Raw genomic sequence first — 22,237 nt, forward strand, 5'->3', positions numbered from 1 at the left:
TAATAAGTGTTAAATCTGAGGGAAGTCAGAGGAACCACAAAGCCACTAAATCTGTATTTGCAAATAGTGGAGTAGTATCATCTTACTTCCACGGTCAGTGAAAACCACATATTTATTGGGAAGAAATCAAAGTTGAGGTTTTAATATTGCAATACTGTTTAAAGGTGGAACTCTGTCACAGAAAGGTTACCTGGTAGAAATTACACACAGAGAAAGAAAATAGATGTGATAATCATAACAAACATAAACAGGAAATCAGTCTGATTTAACGCAGCTTCAGAGCTACAAGTAAAAACCCAAAACTCTCATGGTTCTGCTTCTCATTTGACTCAATCCAAGTACAAAAATGAAACAATTATATTAAAAGTTCTCTCACTGCTCTGTTGGATTAAAGGCCTGTTCAGAGCTGCCATCATCCTGTTTTATCTCCTTTCTGATTGGTTCATTTCTGTGTGGAAAACATTTTTTTCAGGTTTGAGATTAACATGCTGTTGAACTTGGATATCCCATAAAGCAGTCTTTTCTTTTTCCCCATTCCAGTGCATGTTTGGATAACCATCTATGGGAAGAAGAAAATGTGGACCATAAATCAGAAAGATCCAGTGAAAGATCATATGTTTCTTCCTTTATTAAAGTGTTAAAGAGAAAGCCGGGGTGTTATTCCTCTCCTCTCAGCCGTTTGCCTACAAAAACACGGCTGGAGTAGAAAGAGTCGAGGTGAAATGATGGTGAATGTTGTGTTTATGGTTGTGTGGATTCAATCCAGGCTTGCTCTCCTTATCACAGAGAACTACTTGATTTTAACAGACCAGCCCAGCGGTTGGAGCAGATGTCCTGTGAAGACCTGATAAGAGCTCGGTGCCAACCGTCCCTGAATACAGCTGGCTGTGTGTCCTCTCCTCCTTGTCCAGTAATGACCCTTTCCAGTTTTACACCCCATTACCATGTCGGTTGCAAAATAATAGTAATAATAATAAAACAGAAGGCGCCTCTGAAGCCTTTTGTCTTAAGCAGAGCCAACTCTGAGCAGCATGCATGTGCTGAATGAGGCGGGCACACGTGGTGGCAGCGCGGGCAGATTGAGCTGCATGCATTAGCAGCCTCTAAAGAGGCGCAGCTGCCGTGGAGGAAAACAGGCTACGTGTGAATTCATGTTCCTTAGCAACCCCCCATATCTGAACGTCTCAATCGGCTCCCTCTGCAGCCATCAGTTGGGACACAGATGCCTTTTGTTTACTCGCACCATGAAAATATATTTATAGACCCAGAATCTGGTCATCTGCAGCTTCTCTGTCCGTTTTCTCTGGAATCTGATCAACAGAAGCAACATCACTTTACAGAAACATCTCCCTTAATAACTTTAATGCTCCATTTTAATCAACCCAAGGCACCTTCTAAAGGACCGTGGCAGATATATTCAGAATTACACAAACAAAATTTTAAGTGCACTAAAATTGAGCTCATATGCAAACTTTTGTGGGTACAAACAAAAACAGCACTGCAGAGTTGAGGCTTGGTTCCCAAAGTAGAGGTTAGGGTCTCAATGTGGGTTGTGAAATATTGAGTGAGTGGTCCTTAAGGGTTCATTTCCACTAGCCCTGTTCAGTCCACTGAACTCAGAACATCTGGTTCGTTTGGAGAGGTGTGAATGCGTAACCAAAGCGAACAATAAGACAGGTGTTTAAAGCAACCCACAATTAGTTGAAGATGTTGGCCTGAATATGTTGTAACTTTCCTATTAACTAAAACAGTGCTGTTTGTGATACGTCAAAACTCAAATTACTTCAAAAAATGTATATCTTATTCTATATTTTTCACCCTGGAGGTTGTAATTTTTTCACCCTTGCAATGCATGCTGGGTGATGACGCAGTTGGTCCGTTCTGTTCTGGAATTTACAGAGTAAACAGAGGAAGGCTAACGTTACCCGAGTTATTGATTGTTTGGTGTAAATTTAGACAATCCCACACTGTGTTGCTGTTGGCTGTAATTAAAAAGAAATAAAATAAATAATGATTTATTTTATTGTGAGTCTGTCCCACAGGGAAAAAAAGAAAGAAAGAACCAAGCACAACAGTTGTGTCCTCAACTCAAAGAGAGAGAAGAGAGAAGGCTCAAAGTGACCCTGTTTACATGACAATTATGGCATTTTCTATGATCAAGTTTACATGAACACATTCTAATTACAATCTTTGCTTACACAGTAAGGCACACATCGAAAAGGTGCAATGCCCTCGCCATGCCACTACTTGGTGGTAGGTTCTTTGAAACTAAATGCGTAAACAACAACAACAACAACAAAAGTTCAAACTGAAAGCCTGTCGATTCGTGTTTTCCCATCAGATACTGTTCCCCGAGTATCTGGGGCAACACACACACACACACACACACACACACACACACACACACACACACACACACACACACACACACACACACAGTATGTATGTGTGTCTGTTGAGAGCACGTTTTGCAAAAAAGTGAAAAAGTGGGACAACTTTGCCGAAACAAATTGTTTGAGCTTTCACGGTGTCTGAAGTTCTCGAGATAAGAGCGCTGAACAAGGAGCAGCGAGAAGACGCTGGTGGAACCGTACCTGTTGGGGAACCGTACCTGTTGGGGAACCGTACCTGTTGGGGAACCGTACCTGTTGGGGAACCGTACCTGTTGGGGAACCGTACCTGTTGGGGAACCGTATCTGTTGGGGAATCGTACCTGTTGGGGAACCGTATCTGTTGGGGAATCGTACCTGTTGGGGAACCGTATCTGTTGGGGAACCGTATCTGTTGGGGACCGTATCTGTTGGGGGACCGTATCTGTTGGGGACCGTATCTGTTGGGGAATCGTATCTGTTGGGGAACCGTATCTGTTGGGGAACCGTATCTGTTGGGGACCATATCTGTTGGGGGACCATATCTGTTGGGGGACCATATCTGTTGGGGGACCGTATCTGTTGGGGACCGTATCTGTTGGGGAATCGTATCTGTTGGGGAATCGTATCTGTTGGGGAATCGTATCTGTTGGGGAACCGTATCTGTTGGGGAATCGTATCTGTTGGGGAATCGTACCTGTTGGGGAACCGTATCTGTTGGGGAACCGTACCTGTTGGGGAACCGTATCTGTTGGGGAATCGTACCTGTTGGGGAACCGTATCTGTTGGGGAACCGTATCTGTTGGGGACCGTATCTGTTGGGGGACCGTATCTGTTGGGGACCGTATCTGTTGGGGAATCGTATCTGTTGGGGAACCGTATCTGTTGGGGAACCGTATCTGTTGGGGACCATATCTGTTGGGGGACCATATCTGTTGGGGGACCATATCTGTTGGGGGACCGTATCTGTTGGGGACCGTATCTGTTGGGGAATCGTATCTGTTGGGGAATCGTATCTGTTGGGGAACCGTATCTGTTGGGGAATCGTATCTGTTGGGGAATCGTACCTGTTGGGGAACCGTATCTGTTGGGGAATCGTACCTGTTGGGGAACCGTATCTGTTGGGGAACCGTATCTGTTGGGGACCGTATCTGTTGGGGGACCGTATCTGTTGGGGAATCGTATCTGTTGGGGAACCGTATCTGTTGGGGAACCGTATCTGTTGGGGACCCATATCTGTTGGGGGACCATATCTGTTGGGGGACCATATCTGTTGGGGGACCATATCTGTTGGGGGACCATATCTGTTGGGGGACCGTATCTGTTGGGGACCGTATCTGTTGGGGAATCGTATCTGTTGGGGAATCGTATCTGTTGGGGAACCGTATCTGTTGGGGAATCGTACCTGTTGGGGACCGTACCTGTTGGGGAACCGTATCTGTTGGGGAATCGTATCTGTTGGGGCACCGTATCTGTTGGGGACCGTATCTGTTGGGGAATCGTATCTGTTGGGGCACCGTATCTGTTGGGGACCGTATCTGTTGGGGAACCGTATCTGTTGGGGACCGTATCTGTTGGGGAACCGTATCTGTTGGGGAACCGTATCTGTTGGGGAACCTTATCTGTTGGGGAACCGTATCTGTTGGGGAACCGTATCTGTTGGGGACCGTATCTGTTGGGGACCGTATCTGTTGGGGACCGTATCTGTTGGGGAACCGTATCTGTTGGGGAACCGTATCTGTTGGGGACCGTATCTGTTGGGGGACCATATCTGTTGGGGGACCATATCTGTTGGGGAACCGTATCTGTTGGGGAACCGTATCTGTTGGGGAACCGTATCTGTTGGGGAACCGTATCTGTTGGGGAACCGTATCTGTTGGGGAACCGTATCTGTTGGGGAACCGTATCTGTTGGGGACCGTATCTGTTGGGGGACCATATCTGTTGGGAACCGTATCTGTTGGGAACCGTATCTGTTGGGGAACCGTATCTGTTGGGGAACCGTACCTGTTGGGGAACCGTACCTGTTGGGGACCGTATCTGTTGGGGGACGGTATCTGTTGGGGAACCGTACCTGTTGGGGAACCGTATCTGTTGGGGACCGTATCTGTTGGGGACCGTATCTGTTGGGGGACCGTATCTGTTGGGGAACCGTACCTGTTGGGGAACCGTATCTGTTGGGGAATCGTACCTGTTGGGGAACCGTATCTGTTGGGGAACCGTATCTGTTGGGGAACCGTATCTGTTGGGGACCGTATCTGTTGGGGGACCGTATCTGTTGGGGACCGTATCTGTTGGGGAATCGTATCTGTTGGGGAACCGTATCTGTTGGGGAACCGTATCTGTTGGGGACCCATATCTGTTGGGGGACCATATCTGTTGGGGGACCATATCTGTTGGGGGACCATATCTGTTGGGGGACCATATCTGTTGGGGGACCGTATCTGTTGGGGACCGTATCTGTTGGGGAATCGTATCTGTTGGGGAATCGTATCTGTTGGGGAACCGTATCTGTTGGGGAATCGTACCTGTTGGGGACCGTACCTGTTGGGGAACCGTATCTGTTGGGGAATCGTATCTGTTGGGGCACCGTATCTGTTGGGGACCGTATCTGTTGGGGAACCGTATCTGTTGGGGACCGTATCTGTTGGGGAACCGTATCTGTTGGGGAACCGTATCTGTTGGGGAACCTTATCTGTTGGGGAACCGTATCTGTTGGGGAACCGTATCTGTTGGGGACCGTATCTGTTGGGGACCGTATCTGTTGGGGACCGTATCTGTTGGGGACCGTATCTGTTGGGGAACCGTATCTGTTGGGGAACCGTATCTGTTGGGGACCGTATCTGTTGGGGGACCATATCTGTTGGGGGACCATATCTGTTGGGGAACCGTATCTGTTGGGGAACCGTATCTGTTGGGGAACCGTATCTGTTGGGGAACCGTATCTGTTGGGGAACCGTATCTGTTGGGGAACCGTATCTGTTGGGGAACCGTATCTGTTGGGGACCGTATCTGTTGGGGGACCATATCTGTTGGGAACCGTATCTGTTGGGAACCGTACCTGTTGGGGAACCGTACCTGTTGGGGAACCGTACCTGTTGGGGAACCGTACCTGTTGGGGAACCGTACCTGTTGGGGAATCGTACCTGTTGGGGAACCGTACCTGTTGGGGAACCGTATCTGTTGGGGAATCGTACCTGTTGGGGAACCGTACCTGTTGGGGAACCGTATCTGTTGGGGACCGTATCTGTTGGGGGACCGTATCTGTTGGGGACCGTATCTGTTGGGGAATCGTATCTGTTGGGGAACCGTATCTGTTGGGGAACCGTATCTGTTGGGGACCCGTATCTGTTGGGGGACCATATCTGTTGGGGGACCATATCTGTTGGGGGACCGTATCTGTTGGGGGACCGTATCTGTTGGGGACCGTATCTGTTGGGGAATCGTATCTGTTGGGGAATCGTATCTGTTGGGGAACCGTATCTGTTGGGGAATCGTACCTGTTGGGGACCGTACCTGTTGGGGAACCGTATCTGTTGGGGAATCGTATCTGTTGGGGCACCGTATCTGTTGGGGACCGTATCTGTTGGGGAACCGTATCTGTTGGGGACCGTATCTGTTGGGGAACCGTATCTGTTGGGGAACCGTATCTGTTGGGGAACCTTATCTGTTGGGGAACCGTATCTGTTGGGGAACCGTATCTGTTGGGGACCGTATCTGTTGGGGACCGTATCTGTTGGGGACCGTATCTGTTGGGGACCGTATCTGTTGGGGAACCGTATCTGTTGGGGAACCGTATCTGTTGGGGACCGTATCTGTTGGGGGACCATATCTGTTGGGGGACCATATCTGTTGGGGAACCGTATCTGTTGGGGAACCGTATCTGTTGGGGAACCGTATCTGTTGGGGAACCGTATCTGTTGGGGAACCGTATCTGTTGGGGAACCGTATCTGTTGGGGACCGTATCTGTTGGGGAATCGTATCTGTTGGGGAACCGTATCTGTTGGGGAACCGTATCTGTTGGGGAATCGTACCTGTTGGGGACCGTACCTGTTGGGGAACCGTATCTGTTGGGGAATCGTATCTGTTGGGGCACCGTATCTGTTGGGGACCGTATCTGTTGGGGAACCGTATCTGTTGGGGACCGTATCTGTTGGGGAACCGTATCTGTTGGGGAACCGTATCTGTTGGGGAACCTTATCTGTTGGGGAACCGTATCTGTTGGGGAACCGTATCTGTTGGGGACCGTATCTGTTGGGGACCGTATCTGTTGGGGACCGTATCTGTTGGGGACCGTATCTGTTGGGGAACCGTATCTGTTGGGGAACCGTATCTGTTGGGGACCGTATCTGTTGGGGGACCATATCTGTTGGGGGACCATATCTGTTGGGGAACCGTATCTGTTGGGGAACCGTATCTGTTGGGGAACCGTATCTGTTGGGGAACCGTATCTGTTGGGGAACCGTATCTGTTGGGGAACCGTATCTGTTGGGGACCGTATCTGTTGGGGGACCATATCTGTTGGGAACCGTATCTGTTGGGAACCGTATCTGTTGGGGAACCGTATCTGTTGGGGAACCGTATCTGTTGGGGAACCGTATCTGTTGGGGAACCGTACCTGTTGGGGAACCGTACCTGTTGGGGACCGTATCTGTTGGGGGACGGTATCTGTTGGGGAACCGTACCTGTTGGGGAACCGTATCTGTTGGGGACCGTATCTGTTGGGGACCGTATCTGTTGGGGGACCGTATCTGTTGGGGAACCGTACCTGTTGGGGAACCGTATCTGTTGGGGAATCGTACCTGTTGGGGAACCGTATCTGTTGGGGAACCGTACCTGTTGGGGAACCGTATCTGTTGGGGAACCGTATCTGTTGGGGAACCGTATCTGTTGGGGAACCGTACCTGTTGGGGAACCGTACCTGTTGGGGAACCGTATCTGTTGGGGAACCGTATCTGTTGGGGAACCATACCTGTTGGGGAACCGTACCTGTTGGGGAACCGTATCTGTTGGGGAACCGTACCTGTTGGGGAACCGTACCTGTTGGGGAACCGTATCTGTTGGGGAACCGTACCTGTTGGGGAACCATACCTGTTGGGGAACCGTATCTGTTGGGGAACCGTACCTGTTGGGGAACCGTATCTGTTGGTCTAGTAAAAAGTTTATTACTTTTTGATAAAAGAACCCCAATGTTTTTTTGTTGTTTTTGTTTTGATTTTTTGTGCATGTGTGTGTTTGTTCTTTAGGACCCTTCAGATACATGAGTGGATGAGTAATTAATCACCAAAAATTGTGTTTACATAAAATCTAGATTTTATTGAAGCAGAGCATCAAGGGCTGAATCATTTGAAAACAACCAATATTAAAAGTAGTCTTAATGAACTGATGTGACAATGTTAGTAACTAATTTAACCTCTTTGTATTTTTTTTTGTTTGTTTTTTTTACTTTGTGAACAATGTTGGGAGGTTGAATTTAGATCCTATCTTTCAAGTGATGAACTGATTCAGTTTTTAACCTGATTCAGGTGAGTTTCTAACTATTTTCATGGAGAACTGACCCAGCAGAAGCAGCCAGAACCAGACGGGTCAAACCTGTTTTTAATTCAACTAACAGGGTGAAATTCAGACTGACGTTTCTAAGAAATACTTGATTTGCAGCTCAGGGAAACAAAAAGCTAAAACAGAGTCAGTTGTACTATAATGCAGATAGATAATGTCCATTCATAACTTCTTAGCACTTGTTTGGGTGTAACTTTCCAAGAATATGAGGCAAATAAAATCATTCAACAAGTAGAAGAAAAGAAATGAATGTTGCAAAATATCTGATAGCACAGAATTCAGCAAAAAACACCCCCACCCTGTTCAAAGTGCTGCTGCAGCTTAATTTGTCCCAACTTAAGTTGTGAACCGGTCCTGCAGCAAAGTGTGCAGCTGTCTGGACCTGCAGAAAAAGCCTCACTGCAGCATTGAACAGTTTGTTGAGTCATTTTACACAGAAAATTACGTCATTGACAACAACACACCTCAAAGTCTGGTAACTTAAGGCTTAGTGTTTAGTGCTCAAACCAAGAAAGAAAAGTAAATATATATATATATATATATATATACACAATATATATATATATATATATATATATATATATATATATATATATATATATATATATATATATATACACACAACATCTTTGTTAAAATCTTTAAAATTACAAAGTAAATTACAGTTTTTAATCTTAATTGTGAAAACTTGAGAAAAACGCAACTTAAATATTTCTTATTACTATGACAGGTTTTTCCAAACATTGAAGGCAGAATTAATCATCAAATTTAGCAGAGAATCAAAGAAAAAACACATAGACTGAACTTTTGAATACAGAAAACACACAGGATGAAAACATGAAAAATGTATTAAAACATCTCAGGAGCTCTGTGAAGTATCTAAAGCTTTTTGTTATTTAACTCTCTCTCTAGAGAAGAGAGACATTTTCCATGTCACATTTAAAATGTTTTATAGTGTTTTTTTCACCTGGTGTTATTGCTGTCGAATGATTTTCTGTAGTTCTCAGATACTTAAATAGTTCAGAAACTGACACCAGATTTCCTGGTTTACATTTGCAAGTTATGTGTAGCGACAAGCCGGCACCATCTAACAGGAGCTTCGAGTCAATCTGAACACAACCAGAGTGTCGGCCATTTATTTCTGAACTAAAGTTAAAATGGTTTCTTTCTGCATGAAGTGGTTCTTAGACCTCCCACCAACTTTAACTGGTTTGGTCCAGGTCATTTTAAACGGTCCTTGTCAAACGTTAGGACTAGATAAAGTAAGATTTAAGATGATACAGGTTGTGAGCCAGGATCAGCTAAAATACCAAACCAGATGTAGTTTCTATGGAGAGGGAAAAAAACAGAGAAAACCTGAAATAACAGGAAATAATGCAAATTGCAGAGTAGAAGAAGAAAGTGAGGAAAAGTGGAATAAAAGCAGGTCTAGACAGTTGATGGATCTTTGGTCTTATATTTGTTTGTTTCTATTGTTTAACCAGTTTTTAGTGAATATTTAATAAATTTATTGATTCTAAAGTAATTTCAGAGCAAAAAAGAAAATAAAAAATGAGAGCAAAGTGGTAACCACTTGCGTCCTTTTTCCTTCCACAAAACTTTCTATGAACATGTTTGGACACAGCACTCTGGGTACAGGCTGTGCCAACACTTTTCATGCTGTCGATATTCTTTCAGGGACTGATGGACGATTGTTAAGTCTGCAGTTTTCTCCTCCTTCCCATGATGCGAAGGTCAAAGCGTGCCATAGCATAGTATTTCTGTACTAAAGGTCCATTTTTAATCAACCTCACATTTTTTGAGTCTGAATTTTGGATGTTCATTAGTTGTAATAATGAAAATTAACAGAAACAAATAATCTATTTGCAGTGGATCTATATAGCCTGTTGCACCCTACTGACAACATTATCTAGAATAATTATGTTTTAGTTTTTTGAACATGCAACAGCAGATCAAGCTTCTGTCAAATCTTTTCCTGATACTTTGTCCAGACATGTTGAACCATCTGCTGCCAGTGTTGAGCAAGCTCTGCACTGGTGACACCAGAGCAGCAGGTGGTGACAGGAAGTCAGCTGATCATTTTAGGCAAAAATGTAATAAAACTTATTTTTTTCTAAAATATATATTTAAATATAGTAAAACTTTTTGCAGTGATTTAATCTCCATCAGATCAACAATGAGATATGTCAAAAAAACCAACAAAAAAAAACACTTGTTCTACTGCAGAACACTTTGGCCAGCCATGTATGAAGTTAGTTAATTCTCCATTAGCTGTTCATGAAGAATCATTTTCCAAAGTTTCTCTCTGTGTTGCTCTAAGCAGCTCACAGTCCCAGTGTCTCCAGAGAGTGGGCTGGTACCAGAAGGTAACATTGACCCACATTGCCACAGTTACGCCTAATTTTAGCCCCGTGGAAACACAACAGGTCGTGTTTTTCATTCACAGCAACCTATCAGAGCGGGGGATGTTCAGGTAGCCCACGTGTCGACCCACTCTGCACTTGTTGCTATGTAAAGCTCGGATTAACGCTCATCCATGGAGACTTCAGTGAAAACACACACACACACCGAGTCTGTGTGTGTTCATCAGAGCAGCTCATCTTAAATCTTTAATCCATTTAGGAACAGGGAAATAAGCTGCGTTGGGCGTAACGTCAAATAACAGATAAAGTCTCACACCACTGTTGTAGAAAAGCAGCAAACTGCAAACACACACGTCAGGAAAGCAAAGTAAATCAATTTAAATTTTTTACAGTATATTTTAAAATTAATTTGGATAAGGTGCTTCACAACAACACAAATGGCAAACAATAAAGTAAATACTAACCAAAAGCAAATCTAAGGAGTTTTAAGCATCCCAACTCTATCGACTCAAAGCGCAGAAGTGATGCAGGTCCTGAGTTTGTTTTCTACACCCTTCAGTATTTATCTGACCCTTAAACTACCTGTGGTACCTGAAGACATGAAAGTTTGAATGTGTGGCAGTTATTCACAATATACTCTATCATTAAATACTGCATTAACACAAAAACAAATATGATTTCAGAACATTAGTGAAAAGAAACCTCAGATGTACATGAACAAACAATTTGTATTTTAAATATAAAGTTTGAACAGCATAGGACACATCCACAAAACATATTAGCCTTTAAGAACACAAGGTTTAAAAGATATGAATGCCTCAATCATCTGCACAGAGGTTATGCAAATACCGAACAGCAGAGGAACAGGCCGTGTCTTCTTATCAGAACGTCAGACTCGGCTTCAGAATGAACTCCATGAAATGATCCACAAAGCTAAAGCAGCTGCAAGGCGAACAGCCACAACCTTTTCCAAAGTTAAGATATAAACTAAACCATGATGCTCATCTTAAGTGTTTATCTTCAAATAAGATTTTTTTAAGATCTGCTGGAAGCATAAATTTTTATTTATCATCATTTATTCCCAAGCAGCCCACAGGGCAGTGACAAACAATGCCTTAATGATGTTTACATAGCGCCGTCTGCATGATGTATTCATCCCCACTGACTCATGACAGAACACCATTTCATCCTGATGCAAAAGCAGCCGGGATGTGAATCGCAGTATAATAGCTACTATTAATCACACACATGATCATTTCATGCCTGCAGACCTCGTTGAGGGTTTACCGTAAACTCCCAGCTCGTCTGTGGAGTTTTTAAAAGTGCGGCTCATGTTGCTCGCATGTTTGACCGATGCTGCAGGTAGTCGGTGTGAAACCTGATATGCAGATCGCCATGGCACTGACAGTAACTGAAGCTGTGAAGCTGCTGCTCTACCTGGGGACAGGTTGGAGGGACTCTCTGCAGGCTCATCACTCATTAGGCTGAAGTGCTGCTAAGCAACGCAGTGACAGATCAGTTTGTTCAGTCAGCTTTAGGGCACTGATGGATGACTCATTCCACCGTTAATGTTACAAGAGTTGGGGGAGGGGATCCAACTGGAGAGAGAGAGGGAAAGAGAGAGAGGGAGAGAGAGAAAGAGAGAGGGAGAGAGAGAGAGAGAGAGAGAGAGAGAGAGAGAGAGAGAGGGAGAGAGACAGAAAGGGACAGAAAGAGAGAGAGGGAGAGAGACAGAAAGAGAGGGGGAGAGAGAGAGAGACCTTCTCTTCCATAGACTTAATTATGAAATTGTTTTTCCTTAAAACTTTAAACGTTTTAGTGTCAGAATTACATTGAGCTGCAATGAAAACTGGGCTAATCTTTTCCATGTCAGTTCAGCTACTTTCAAATTCACTTCTCATAGATTAAAACTGAATTAGTTCATGTTTATTAAAAACTTTTATTTTTCACACCTCAAAATGTTTGGTCTCAGTTTTTTTAATGGATTCTTCTGTGAAAACTTGTTAAAAATTTAGATGGTAACATCAGCCAGTTGTTATTAAGTTACTTATCTCATCACCATGACCCCTGACAGTTATTTACCTTCTTTTTCTTTTCTAATTTTGCTCAGATAAAGTCAATTATAATTTGGAAAGATTTTCAATAAACCTGCACTAATTCAAAAACGTGTTTCCACGTACTTAAATTCACATTAAAACACCTATTGAGGTTTAAATGCAGTCACTTTAAAAACATTTTAAAAAATGTTTTTGAAAACAACTTTTACAGTCCCAACCAAACGACTGACTTACAGTCGTTTTCTTTCTATTTTGAAAATAAGAGCTTAAAAAGAATCAGCGAAGAGGTGCATTTTTTGGGAATTATTTGGAATCATATTCCACAGTCCGAGAATACATAAACCGCAAACTGGCGGGGATCCACCGTGGTTTCCCCCTTGTTAAGTCATGTATGACTGAGAGTAACCACAGCTTTTGGTTTGATTTCATTTAATCATCTCCCAGGCTTGCGGTGTGACGTTTGAGTGAATTTAGGCTTAAATCTCAAGCTAATTATGGTTGTGCAGTTTAAACAAACACGGAATACTTCCATAAAATAATCCACTAAAACCTGAAAACAGTGAGGCAATAAAGATGGCCACCATGGGCCTTAGCTGAATGCGTTCTCAATAATTCACACAGCGCTGACCTGGTAGTGAAAGGTGAGACGCTGCACTGATGAGCTACAGCTGACGTCGCCCCCTACGGCCCACCAATGTTGGCTCACTTACTATATTCTCTTCACGCGCAGGATTATGCAACAGTCATCAATAAATAATAATATCTGAGCCGCTGACGGTGGAGCACAATGATGCTTCCCTGTCAGGCTAGGAGCGGAGGGGGGTGGGGTGATTATATGCAGGGTTTAGTGACTGAAGGCAGGCAGGATGCTGTTAGCCACTGACCTCAGTCGTTTTGTGGCTGCTGCACTGAGGTGACCTGTCTAAAGGTCAAGCCCTGGATGCACACACGAAGCTGAACAAGTTTTCAGGCCCATAGCAGCATTGACCCCATTTTGAAACACCACAGCAGCAAAAAAATCATTATGAAAATGAATTACAAGCAGCTCAGAGTTAGAATTAAACATCCAGAGGCGTATCATCAGCAGCATTTCTCCTTATTTCTATCTGGTTCCCTCAGATTCAGTACAAACACAGACAGACGCTTCATGCAGTCAGCCTCAGACGCTGGCCCACTTTCAGTCAATCGGACCACAAAGTGGAGCTCCCACACACTCAGAGATTACGCAATTACCGACCGACCAACTCAGCATCCAAACGCCGCTCAGATGTTCACACTTCCACTGTATGAAGGAACGAAACCTCCAGAGAGGAAGTTCACCAGTAAGCGAAAGCTCTTCTTGCATGCTGAGATGGAAATTAAAAGAAGGATGTCAACTTTTCATTTTGTTTCACAGTAACCAAAAGATATTAAAAAAAAACTGTGGAAGAAATATGACACTTTCTATCAATGGCCAGTGGGTTGTCATAGAAACAGTTGCTGTTTAATTTTAAATTTAGCTAAACCCACTCTTCTTCTTCTCCTCCTCACTGGCACAAACAGACTGTGCTTGCTTTAAACCAAATCCATGGAGGTGATTTACCAGAGAAAGAAAAATGTCAGCCTGCAGACTTAAAACAAAAATAAAACCATTTATGCAAAAGTTAACAGATTATATCTGTTGCAAAATGAAGAGCAAAATGTAATCTACAGTCAACCATGATGGTGCTGGTCAGGGCCGTTTAGCTGCTTCAGAGCTAGGTCAGCTGCTAATCATAAACATTGATTTGCTAATGCTAAAGCACCATACAAGCACAGTATTCAGCAGAAGCTAATGCTAAAGCGCTAATTTCAATTTCATTGAGAGTATGTACTTCAGCATCCCAAACATTTTCTTTCTAAAACCCAAATAGGCAAATTTTCTGACATTTTGGAGTTGATTTCCACAGAAAAATCCTCTATGAACCGACGGGCCCACTGTATGGTGCAGCTGTAATAAACAATAATAACCTAAATTTCATTTGGTTAAATTGAACCTAGTTTCAGAACAGGTAATGTTTAATTTTTTTTTTTTTTATTTAACAAAAAAAGGAACAAGAAAACTTGCATTTCCAAATAGTTTTTTGCTTTAGCCAATAAATAATTACAGAGGACATGTGATAACTTTGTGGGGTGTTCGACCTTGATCCTGCAGCAGAGCAGCTCTTCCTGCTGTCCGGCTTACAGTAATTGGATTCATCCTGAGGCTTTAATTAGAGACGATCAGGTGGTCCAGACCAGGAGAGGCTGCAGGAGCGGGGTCACAGCTTAACCTCCCGAAGGTTCACCTCAACCTAAACAGAGCCGTCAGCGGGGAGGTCATCATTTCCTGCGTTTCTGTGGGGCTTTTTGCTGTTTGCTGGCCTACATACATCACTGCACTACACTATTGATCTCCATTAGGAGCTCCTCATATGGAGGAGCTAAAGGCAAAGCCATCCGGCTGAAAGCTCCCAGGACAGCGCAGCCCGGCTGTCAGAGCGCAGCTGCAGCTCAAGGAGCGTCTGTTTATTAACGAGGGAAACTACAGCAGAGGGAAACCCCACAACTTCCCATCTCCCGGCCCCGACCCCAGCGCAGCGGCTCCCAGTAAACAGCACGGCTGCAACACCAGACAGGGCGAGCAGGAACAAGACGTGACGTCGTGCTGGATGACAAAAGAAAGAGCCGTGCGCCTCGAGACCTTTATTCTGATCACCGGAGTGACGTCACTGTGACCAAAGAATAGGCTGTAGTGGCAACATGGTACCTGCCGACTCAACCTGCACAACAAGCTGCCATGAATGAAGCATTTTATCCCCAAACATGATCAATTCTGCATTTATTTCATAATAATAATGACATTAGGGTTTAATTCTTACCGTACAAGGCATTTCTCGTTATCTGCCCACCCATAGCTTTATTCCTTAATGTCCTTTTGTCGCCTGCGTGGATTATAACAGCCTGTATTATTCAGATGATGCTCTCGAGGCAAGGCACGGCGCTCGTGACATGGTTGCATCCAAAGGATCGTGTGGGTTTTCTCCTCCGAGCAGATACAAAGGCTGGAACAGACACACACTCACTCACACACACACAGAACCGCACACCTCCGTGTACCGAGCTGCAGAGGGGCGCACATCCGTGAAGGCAACTCCCCCCGTCCGCCTCCTCATTCAGGGAGCGCCGGGTCCCGCTCACTTACACCGACATTTACATAGAAGGAGGAGACTGGGAGCCGAGCCTTTTAACACTGTCACTGCCGCGCTGACGGGATATTTATGGGTCATGAGGGGGAGGCGTCACGTTGGGAGAAAGCGAGCTCATATGGGAGCTTTAGATTCAATCTAAAGATTCGTTTCTGCTGTGCGAAGGGACACCATCCGTGTTTAGATACAGGAGTTACATTGATCTTAATTTGGAGAATTAATTAGTAATGAAGCAACCAGCGACAGAGCAGGACTTGTTTTCTAAAACAGCTGAAGAAAATTGAAAATCATAAAAATAATAACCCAACAAAAACACAAAAAGATACAAAGGAAGATTTCACCAAATATGAAGCTTTTAAAAAGTGTGCTAAAAATGGAAAACAAAATGTTCTGTTTCTCCATAAGCTCTTCAACTTCTGGGTTACTGAAGTCCGATAGACAGGATCAGCCCAGCTAGCACTGAATATTCAGACAATGTCTCTGAATGTTTGCAGACGATGTCCGTCAAATGTCTAAATGTGCATCAGATTTACAGGCGAAACGGCCAAATACAAAGATTCTGGCCAGAACCTTTGTATGTAATTAATTGTGTTAAAAAACTTAATCTATGTAATTAATCAAAATTAATGTGTTGTAGTCCTGGCCACAAAAACAAAGGTTTGGTAAGATTTATAGAATTTATTTCCCAGCTCATGAATGGACCAGCACATTCTGTCATTATGTACAAACAACAAACGGTTCATAAAAATATGACAAACAAATGTATGAGGAGGTGCAAAAATACATACATAGAAGAAATTTACTCCAGAATGAGCTCAGATTCTCCAAATTTAGATTTCTCTGAATGTGATGACTAAAGGTGAATACTCCAGAAAAGATCAACATGAGCCTTTTATTTAGAAGATCAAATTAACATCATTTCAACATAAAGTTGAACTGTATACACATAAGAGACAGAAGCCTGGAGCTAAGTATGGAAGCTCTCACAGAGTGAGTGGTCACTTTCCTTCCTCTCAGCACTCGATCTTTCACCTCCCATCCTTCCTCATTCATCCCAGGCCTTCTGGCGGAGAGACCAGTTGACCCTTCAAGAGTCGGGTCTCTGACTGGAACTGTCGTCGCGTAACCTGGCTGAGTTCAGACTCACCAGCGCTGCTGCTGGCCGAAGCTCCTCAGACTCTTACAGTCAGGACTTTCAGCTCTAATTCAATGAAAATCTGAGGAGCTATAGCATTTTTAGCACAATCCCTCAAAAGTAACTGGACAAGTTAAACAACTGAAAATAAAAAGTTAATATCTAATACTTGACAATAACACATGCTGCCTTGAATTCATGGACATCAGATGCTGAGTTTCCTCTGTCTAATGCTCTGCCAGGCCTTTACTGTTTGTTTGTGCGCCTTTCTGCATTCTTAAGCTGTTTAGTTTAGTCTTTAACGAGTTAAATATATCAACAATTAGGTTATGATCAGGTGATGGACTCGGTCTTCAAGATTATTCCATTTCTTTGCTTTAATAAACTCCTGGGTTGTTTTGGGTCATCTGTAGTAATTTGGCTCCATTTAACTGGGTTTCAGCAGGCAGTATGTCTCTAAATAACCCAGAATTCATTCAGCTGCTTCTGTTTTCTGAATCACCAATAAACACTGATGTCCCAGTGCCACTGGCAGCCATGTGAGCCCAGGCCATCACACTGCCTCTGCCATGTTTTACAGATGATGTGGCAGACCTTGGGTCAGGAACTTTTCCACGTTTTCTCTTCGAACTCTGGCCTTACTCTGGTAGATGTGGGTTTTGATTTCTGCTTTCCAAAGAATGTTCTTCCAGAACTGGGCTGTTTGTTTTTTGGTTTTTTAGATTTTTCTTTACTGAAATTCAATCTAGCCTTTCTTCTCCTTGCAGTGAAGGCCCTCCAGTCTTCTCTATGTGGTAGACTTGATCCGCCTGCCTCCTGTTCTTCACTCGGTCGGCTGATGTGCAGGGGTTTCTCATCACATGAAACTGATTCTGCAATCAGCCATCACTGTTGCTGTTTTGTGGACGTCCAGGTTGTTTTTGCATTGCTGAGTTCACCAGTCCTTTCTTTTCTCTCTCGGAAATCACCAAACTAGATTTTTGCCAGTCCTAATGTTGTAGTTTCTCAGCTTATGAATGGCTGTTTCACCTGCATTGAGTTCACTTTCAACCACATGTTGTCTGAAAAATCTTCCACTTGCAAGCATCACATCTAAAATCTACTCCAAGGTTTCATCCGTTTAATGGATATTGACATGACCCATGAATTTTCCCACATCTGCCCATGAAACAGCCTTTGAATCAATTGTCCAATTAGTTTTGGTACCTTAAAGAAGAAGGTGGCTCATGTCAAGGAGCTTAAACCCCTAAAGCCTTCATCCAGTGGAACGCTGGGCGCCTGCACGTTATTTCCATGTCCTTTGCATAATTGTAACTGAATTATGTTTCAATAAATGTGCAAAGACCAAAACATTTGATGGCTAGATAGATAAAATGATAAAATATTTTCTGAAGATTTATATGAAGATTGTGTGTCTTTTTCAGCGTCCAATCAAATCGTTTTTGAAGCAGAAATTAAGTGGCTTCATCATCCATCGATGTTGTTTCCATCGATGTGTGTCAGATTTAAGGGCGTACCAGCAATGCACAAAATGGGTCAACCATTGTATGTAAAATAAATAAATAATTGCATTGAAAATGCAACTCATTAAATAGAAAGGACCTTGTGATCCTTGCATCATCTGGGTGAGTTAAAAATACAACACTGATACTTTTCACACCACGTTGCATTAAATGGGACATTTTATTCCTTTGAAGATATTTTAAATATGTACAGTTGTAGTCACGAAAATGTCATTTTGAAGCCATTCAGAGGTGCAATCAAAGCATAACGATCTGATTCTCTTTTGAGGAGACTAGAGAACATGAAGGAGTTTAAATCAACCGTCTGCGTCTGTGTTGCTGTTCATGTCGAAAGAATTAAACACCAAATCTGGCAGGTAATAATATTTACACAACCCCATTTTCCCATCATTTTTAATGATTACCGCTACGTAACCATAACAAACACGCGGGCCCGGCTGGGTTGTTGATCAGAATGAAACCAGAACCAACCTCAAGGTTTAGCTTCCTAAATGAGAGCCTGCTGAGCCACACATGGTGAGCAGATTTGAGGTGAAAACAGTTGCTGCAGAGTGCTTAGAGCACAATGAAGAACTAACCACCTTTGGTTTCATGTGTCAACGGCTGACAACTGTGGAAACATGGAGCAGCCAAAGGAAGACTGTCTATTCTTAGCAAAACAGCTTCCTAATGCTGAGTAATGACTGCATCTGTCAACTCTGATGAGTCACGTAACGGAGGCCCTCAACTATTCAAATAAGAAACAGAAAAGCTAAAGAGTGTAAAGTTTATGCCTTTACTTTGACTAAACACCAGGTCTAAGCTCTCCTCAGCGATGACATCACCACACATATAGATGTCTGCGTCTGTAAATAAAAGCAGAGACTTGAGTCTGGCCAGACGGGTTTCGGGGGAAACATTAGATGGTTGCGTCATGCAGCCTTGCAGATGCACAGCAGAGGAAGCCCTGAAGAAAAGTGCGCTTCCCCTTGTTGCTTGACAATTGGCCCTGGACTTTAATGCATTCCTGGAACATCCTTCCTTTGTACAGTACCTTTGGCTTCCTATTTTAAATAATGCAGCCACCACTCTGTGTTAAATAAGAAGGCCTTCTTTGGCCTGCAGTCCTCTCTGTAGTTTGATTGAGATGCAGCTCTTTGAGTCTGTACATAAAATGGCTTTACATAACTTAGGAAACGTGGCAGGACTCGGTTCTCTGCAGGCCGTCTGGGCTCCGATAAGGTACAAATGTTTCACTTCATGTTCTGCCTCCATGACAGGATAGACATGATATATATGTAGCATTAAATCATTTTACATCAATCAGGTATGAAGAGTTTTGGTCAAATCAAGCTTGTATCTGAACCGTGCTTTGCAAATCAAAAATATTAGTTTTATCATGGTCCAACCACAAACTGTTTTATCAGGATTTTATCTAACAGACTCACACACAGTTGATGGGAAGTGAAGTGGAAGTAAAATCACTTTTGTTATGGTGCTCACAGTGGATTGGTGTAAAATCGAAGAAATCCAGTTAGAGGCTTCAAACGCTTGAGGCTCCTTCCAGCAGAACAACCATCCTAAAGATTTTGTGATGTTGATCAGAACCTTTCTTTGGCAGAACAAGGTGTGTGTGATAACGACCAAAGACTTCAGCTCTTTGGACATCTGGCCTCATCTGGCTGGACTACATTGTCTTTCTATTCCACTGTCTTGTTCAAGTCTTCTGTATCAAACTTCAGACAATATTCAACATGCTTTTTCTTCAGCAATAGAGTGTTGCATTTCTTACTAATTTAAAGGGGTTGGGAGTTGCTTCTGCTTTTTCTAGGTCTTTCTGAAGTTCTCTGCTCCTTGACTCTATTAAAAGTTTTTAACTCCTCTATTGGAAATCTTTTGAGGGTTACCTGGTTGCAGCTGGTAAATAATAAAAAATTTCCTTTCCTGTATTTCAGCTTCAACAGTGCTGGAACATTAATTAGTTTTGAAATGCTGCTCTAATTGTTGCTGTTAGTATGATCTGCAACAGTATTTGGTTTTGTTAAGGTTTCTGTGCTTTTACCCAGTGTAAGTTATACTTGCATTGCTATGCTTTGGTAATGAGATAACACAAGAAATGTATATCAAACACTTGACCTCACCAGGTTTTCCTATAACACACATAATTTGAGCTCACTTCTATTTATTTGAATGAGTTGATCAAAACTCTGGCATTGGCACAAGTAGTAACCGACACAAAAGACCAGAGTTCAGTGACGGGAATTTTACACCAAGTATGCAAATCCTTAAAAAAAAGCTAACATCCTGCCAACAGAGTGGGGCCTGCTGCCTCTTTCTGGCTGTTTTGTATGAGAGTGAAAGAGAATCTGTCAGCAGATGCCAAGTGGCAGAGAGGTCGACGGAGTCGGTCTCCTGCAGTTGGTATTGTCTGACAGCACCGTTTGGCAAGTGTGTGCAAACAAAACCTTCTATTCAGCGATGCCTCTGGAGCCCCATCTGGAGCCATATGCAATATGAGGAAAAGAGATTGAAAAGAAAAGGGAAAGAAAGAACCTGTGTGACACCGTCTTAGATTTTGATGAAAAGGAACTTTGGATCGTTATGTCCGGAGAAATGAGAAACGTCGAATGTAAAGGTGAGCCATGGCAGGCAGGGGGCATTCTGATGGTCTCTGCAGCAAGCTCTGGAATAATGATGGTCTCCCACTTTCATAAATCCAGCCTTATTGCAAATCTCTTTCCACCTATTCTGAGATATGCCCCCAGCAGGTTTCCAGATAACTACACTCTTAGTTATTAGCAAAGGTGAAAGTTAGTTTGAGGGCACAGAACGTCTGGTGTAATGTAGTACTCTTCATCAGAGCTGGAGCAGAAGAAGTGGGGAGGTGATAATTAGATCTGTCACTCTGCTTTAATATCTCAGAGAACGGCTTGGCCTTGGGCCGGCTTGTTGCAAAGAAATGCCTTATTGTCTCTGGTGCAGAAGAACCAAAAATACCGTTTCAGCCTGTTGCAAAATGTGTTGGTGAGGAGTGATGGCTTTCAGCAGAGTTACTGTGGAGGGAAACCAACGAGCTGCTGTTTTCAGTTAAACAGAGGAGGAGATGTGATGTGATTCACAGCTTTTCCTGAAGCATACAGATTCTACATGTACTAATAACAAGGAGATATCTGGACGTGTGTTGAGGGTTTTAACATGAAGCAATGCAGTCAAGTTAAGTTTGTCATTCCAACTGGTCAATCTAACACTAGAGGGAGAAATGGTGTGTGGTATTTTTCCAAAGACAAAAAGCAAATCCTACAACTGCTAAAATCTGTCGCCACTCCATTTTGTTTATATTTCTAGAAGAAGCGAGTTGCGGTCGGTGTCTTCTGATGAAAGAGCTCAAAGCTCAGCCAATTAGGAGAGACACAGGAAAAACTTGATTTATAAAAAAATCACAAACACTAAATCTAAATAATTTTGCTGAAAAGTAAATATTTGAGTCAATCAGATTTTGACTTTCATCATCTATGAAAAACACAGTTTCTAGTATTTGTGTGGAGACTAAATAATTCAATTCAGTCTATTTTTAGATATAAGCATTTTAAGCTACCACAAAGGAAAACCAAAGTACTGTCCATGACCAGCTGTTCTGTGCTGTGAAAGATCCTGGATGTCCAGTGTTTCTTGGAACCAATCTGGGCTTGTTCTGAACTCAGCATAAGTTAATTTTATCAGTGCCAGTTGCAGCAACTGGGAATTGGATGGCCGAACCATCTGCTGGTGTCACTGAATCCCCGACGCCTTGCAGCTCTTTTCAGCTTCTGGAACCAAACTACCCCAGACTACTCATATTCTGACGCCACTGAGATAATGTGGCGATTTTGGGATGGATGATGGCCTGTAGGCTGGTATTCAAGCACAGAGTGGAGGAACCTCTGTTTGGAAAATGTCCCACTGGGACGAGGCAGACTGGGTTTCCTGGGAGTTTTTGCAGTCCCCCAGATGAGCTGTAGCAGGTAACGGGGCCAGTGGGGGTCTGTTGGGTCTTTGATGCATCGACT

The 22,237-nt window shown here is 43.4% G+C and overlaps 1 protein-coding gene across 1 annotated transcript in view; it reads right to left on the reverse strand.

The window, feature by feature from the left end:
• The window catches only part of neurl1aa (neuralized E3 ubiquitin protein ligase 1Aa), a 45,425-nt gene extending 29,866 nt beyond the window's left edge, over nucleotides 1-15,559 (reverse strand). Inside the window, exon 1 of the mRNA XM_014985671.2 lies at nucleotides 15,228-15,559. Coding sequence (XP_014841157.1) covers nucleotides 15,228-15,261 — 34 coding nt within the window. The 5' untranslated portion in view covers nucleotides 15,262-15,559. The remainder of the gene's footprint in view (nucleotides 1-15,227) is intronic.
• Between the last annotated feature and the right edge of the window lie 6,678 nt (nucleotides 15,560-22,237).

The sequence above is a fragment of the Poecilia mexicana genome, unplaced genomic scaffold (assembly GCF_051168715.1).
Source record: "Poecilia mexicana isolate PSO_F unplaced genomic scaffold, ASM5116871v1 scaffold_1, whole genome shotgun sequence".
NCBI lineage: Eukaryota > Metazoa > Chordata > Actinopteri > Cyprinodontiformes > Poeciliidae > Poecilia > Poecilia mexicana.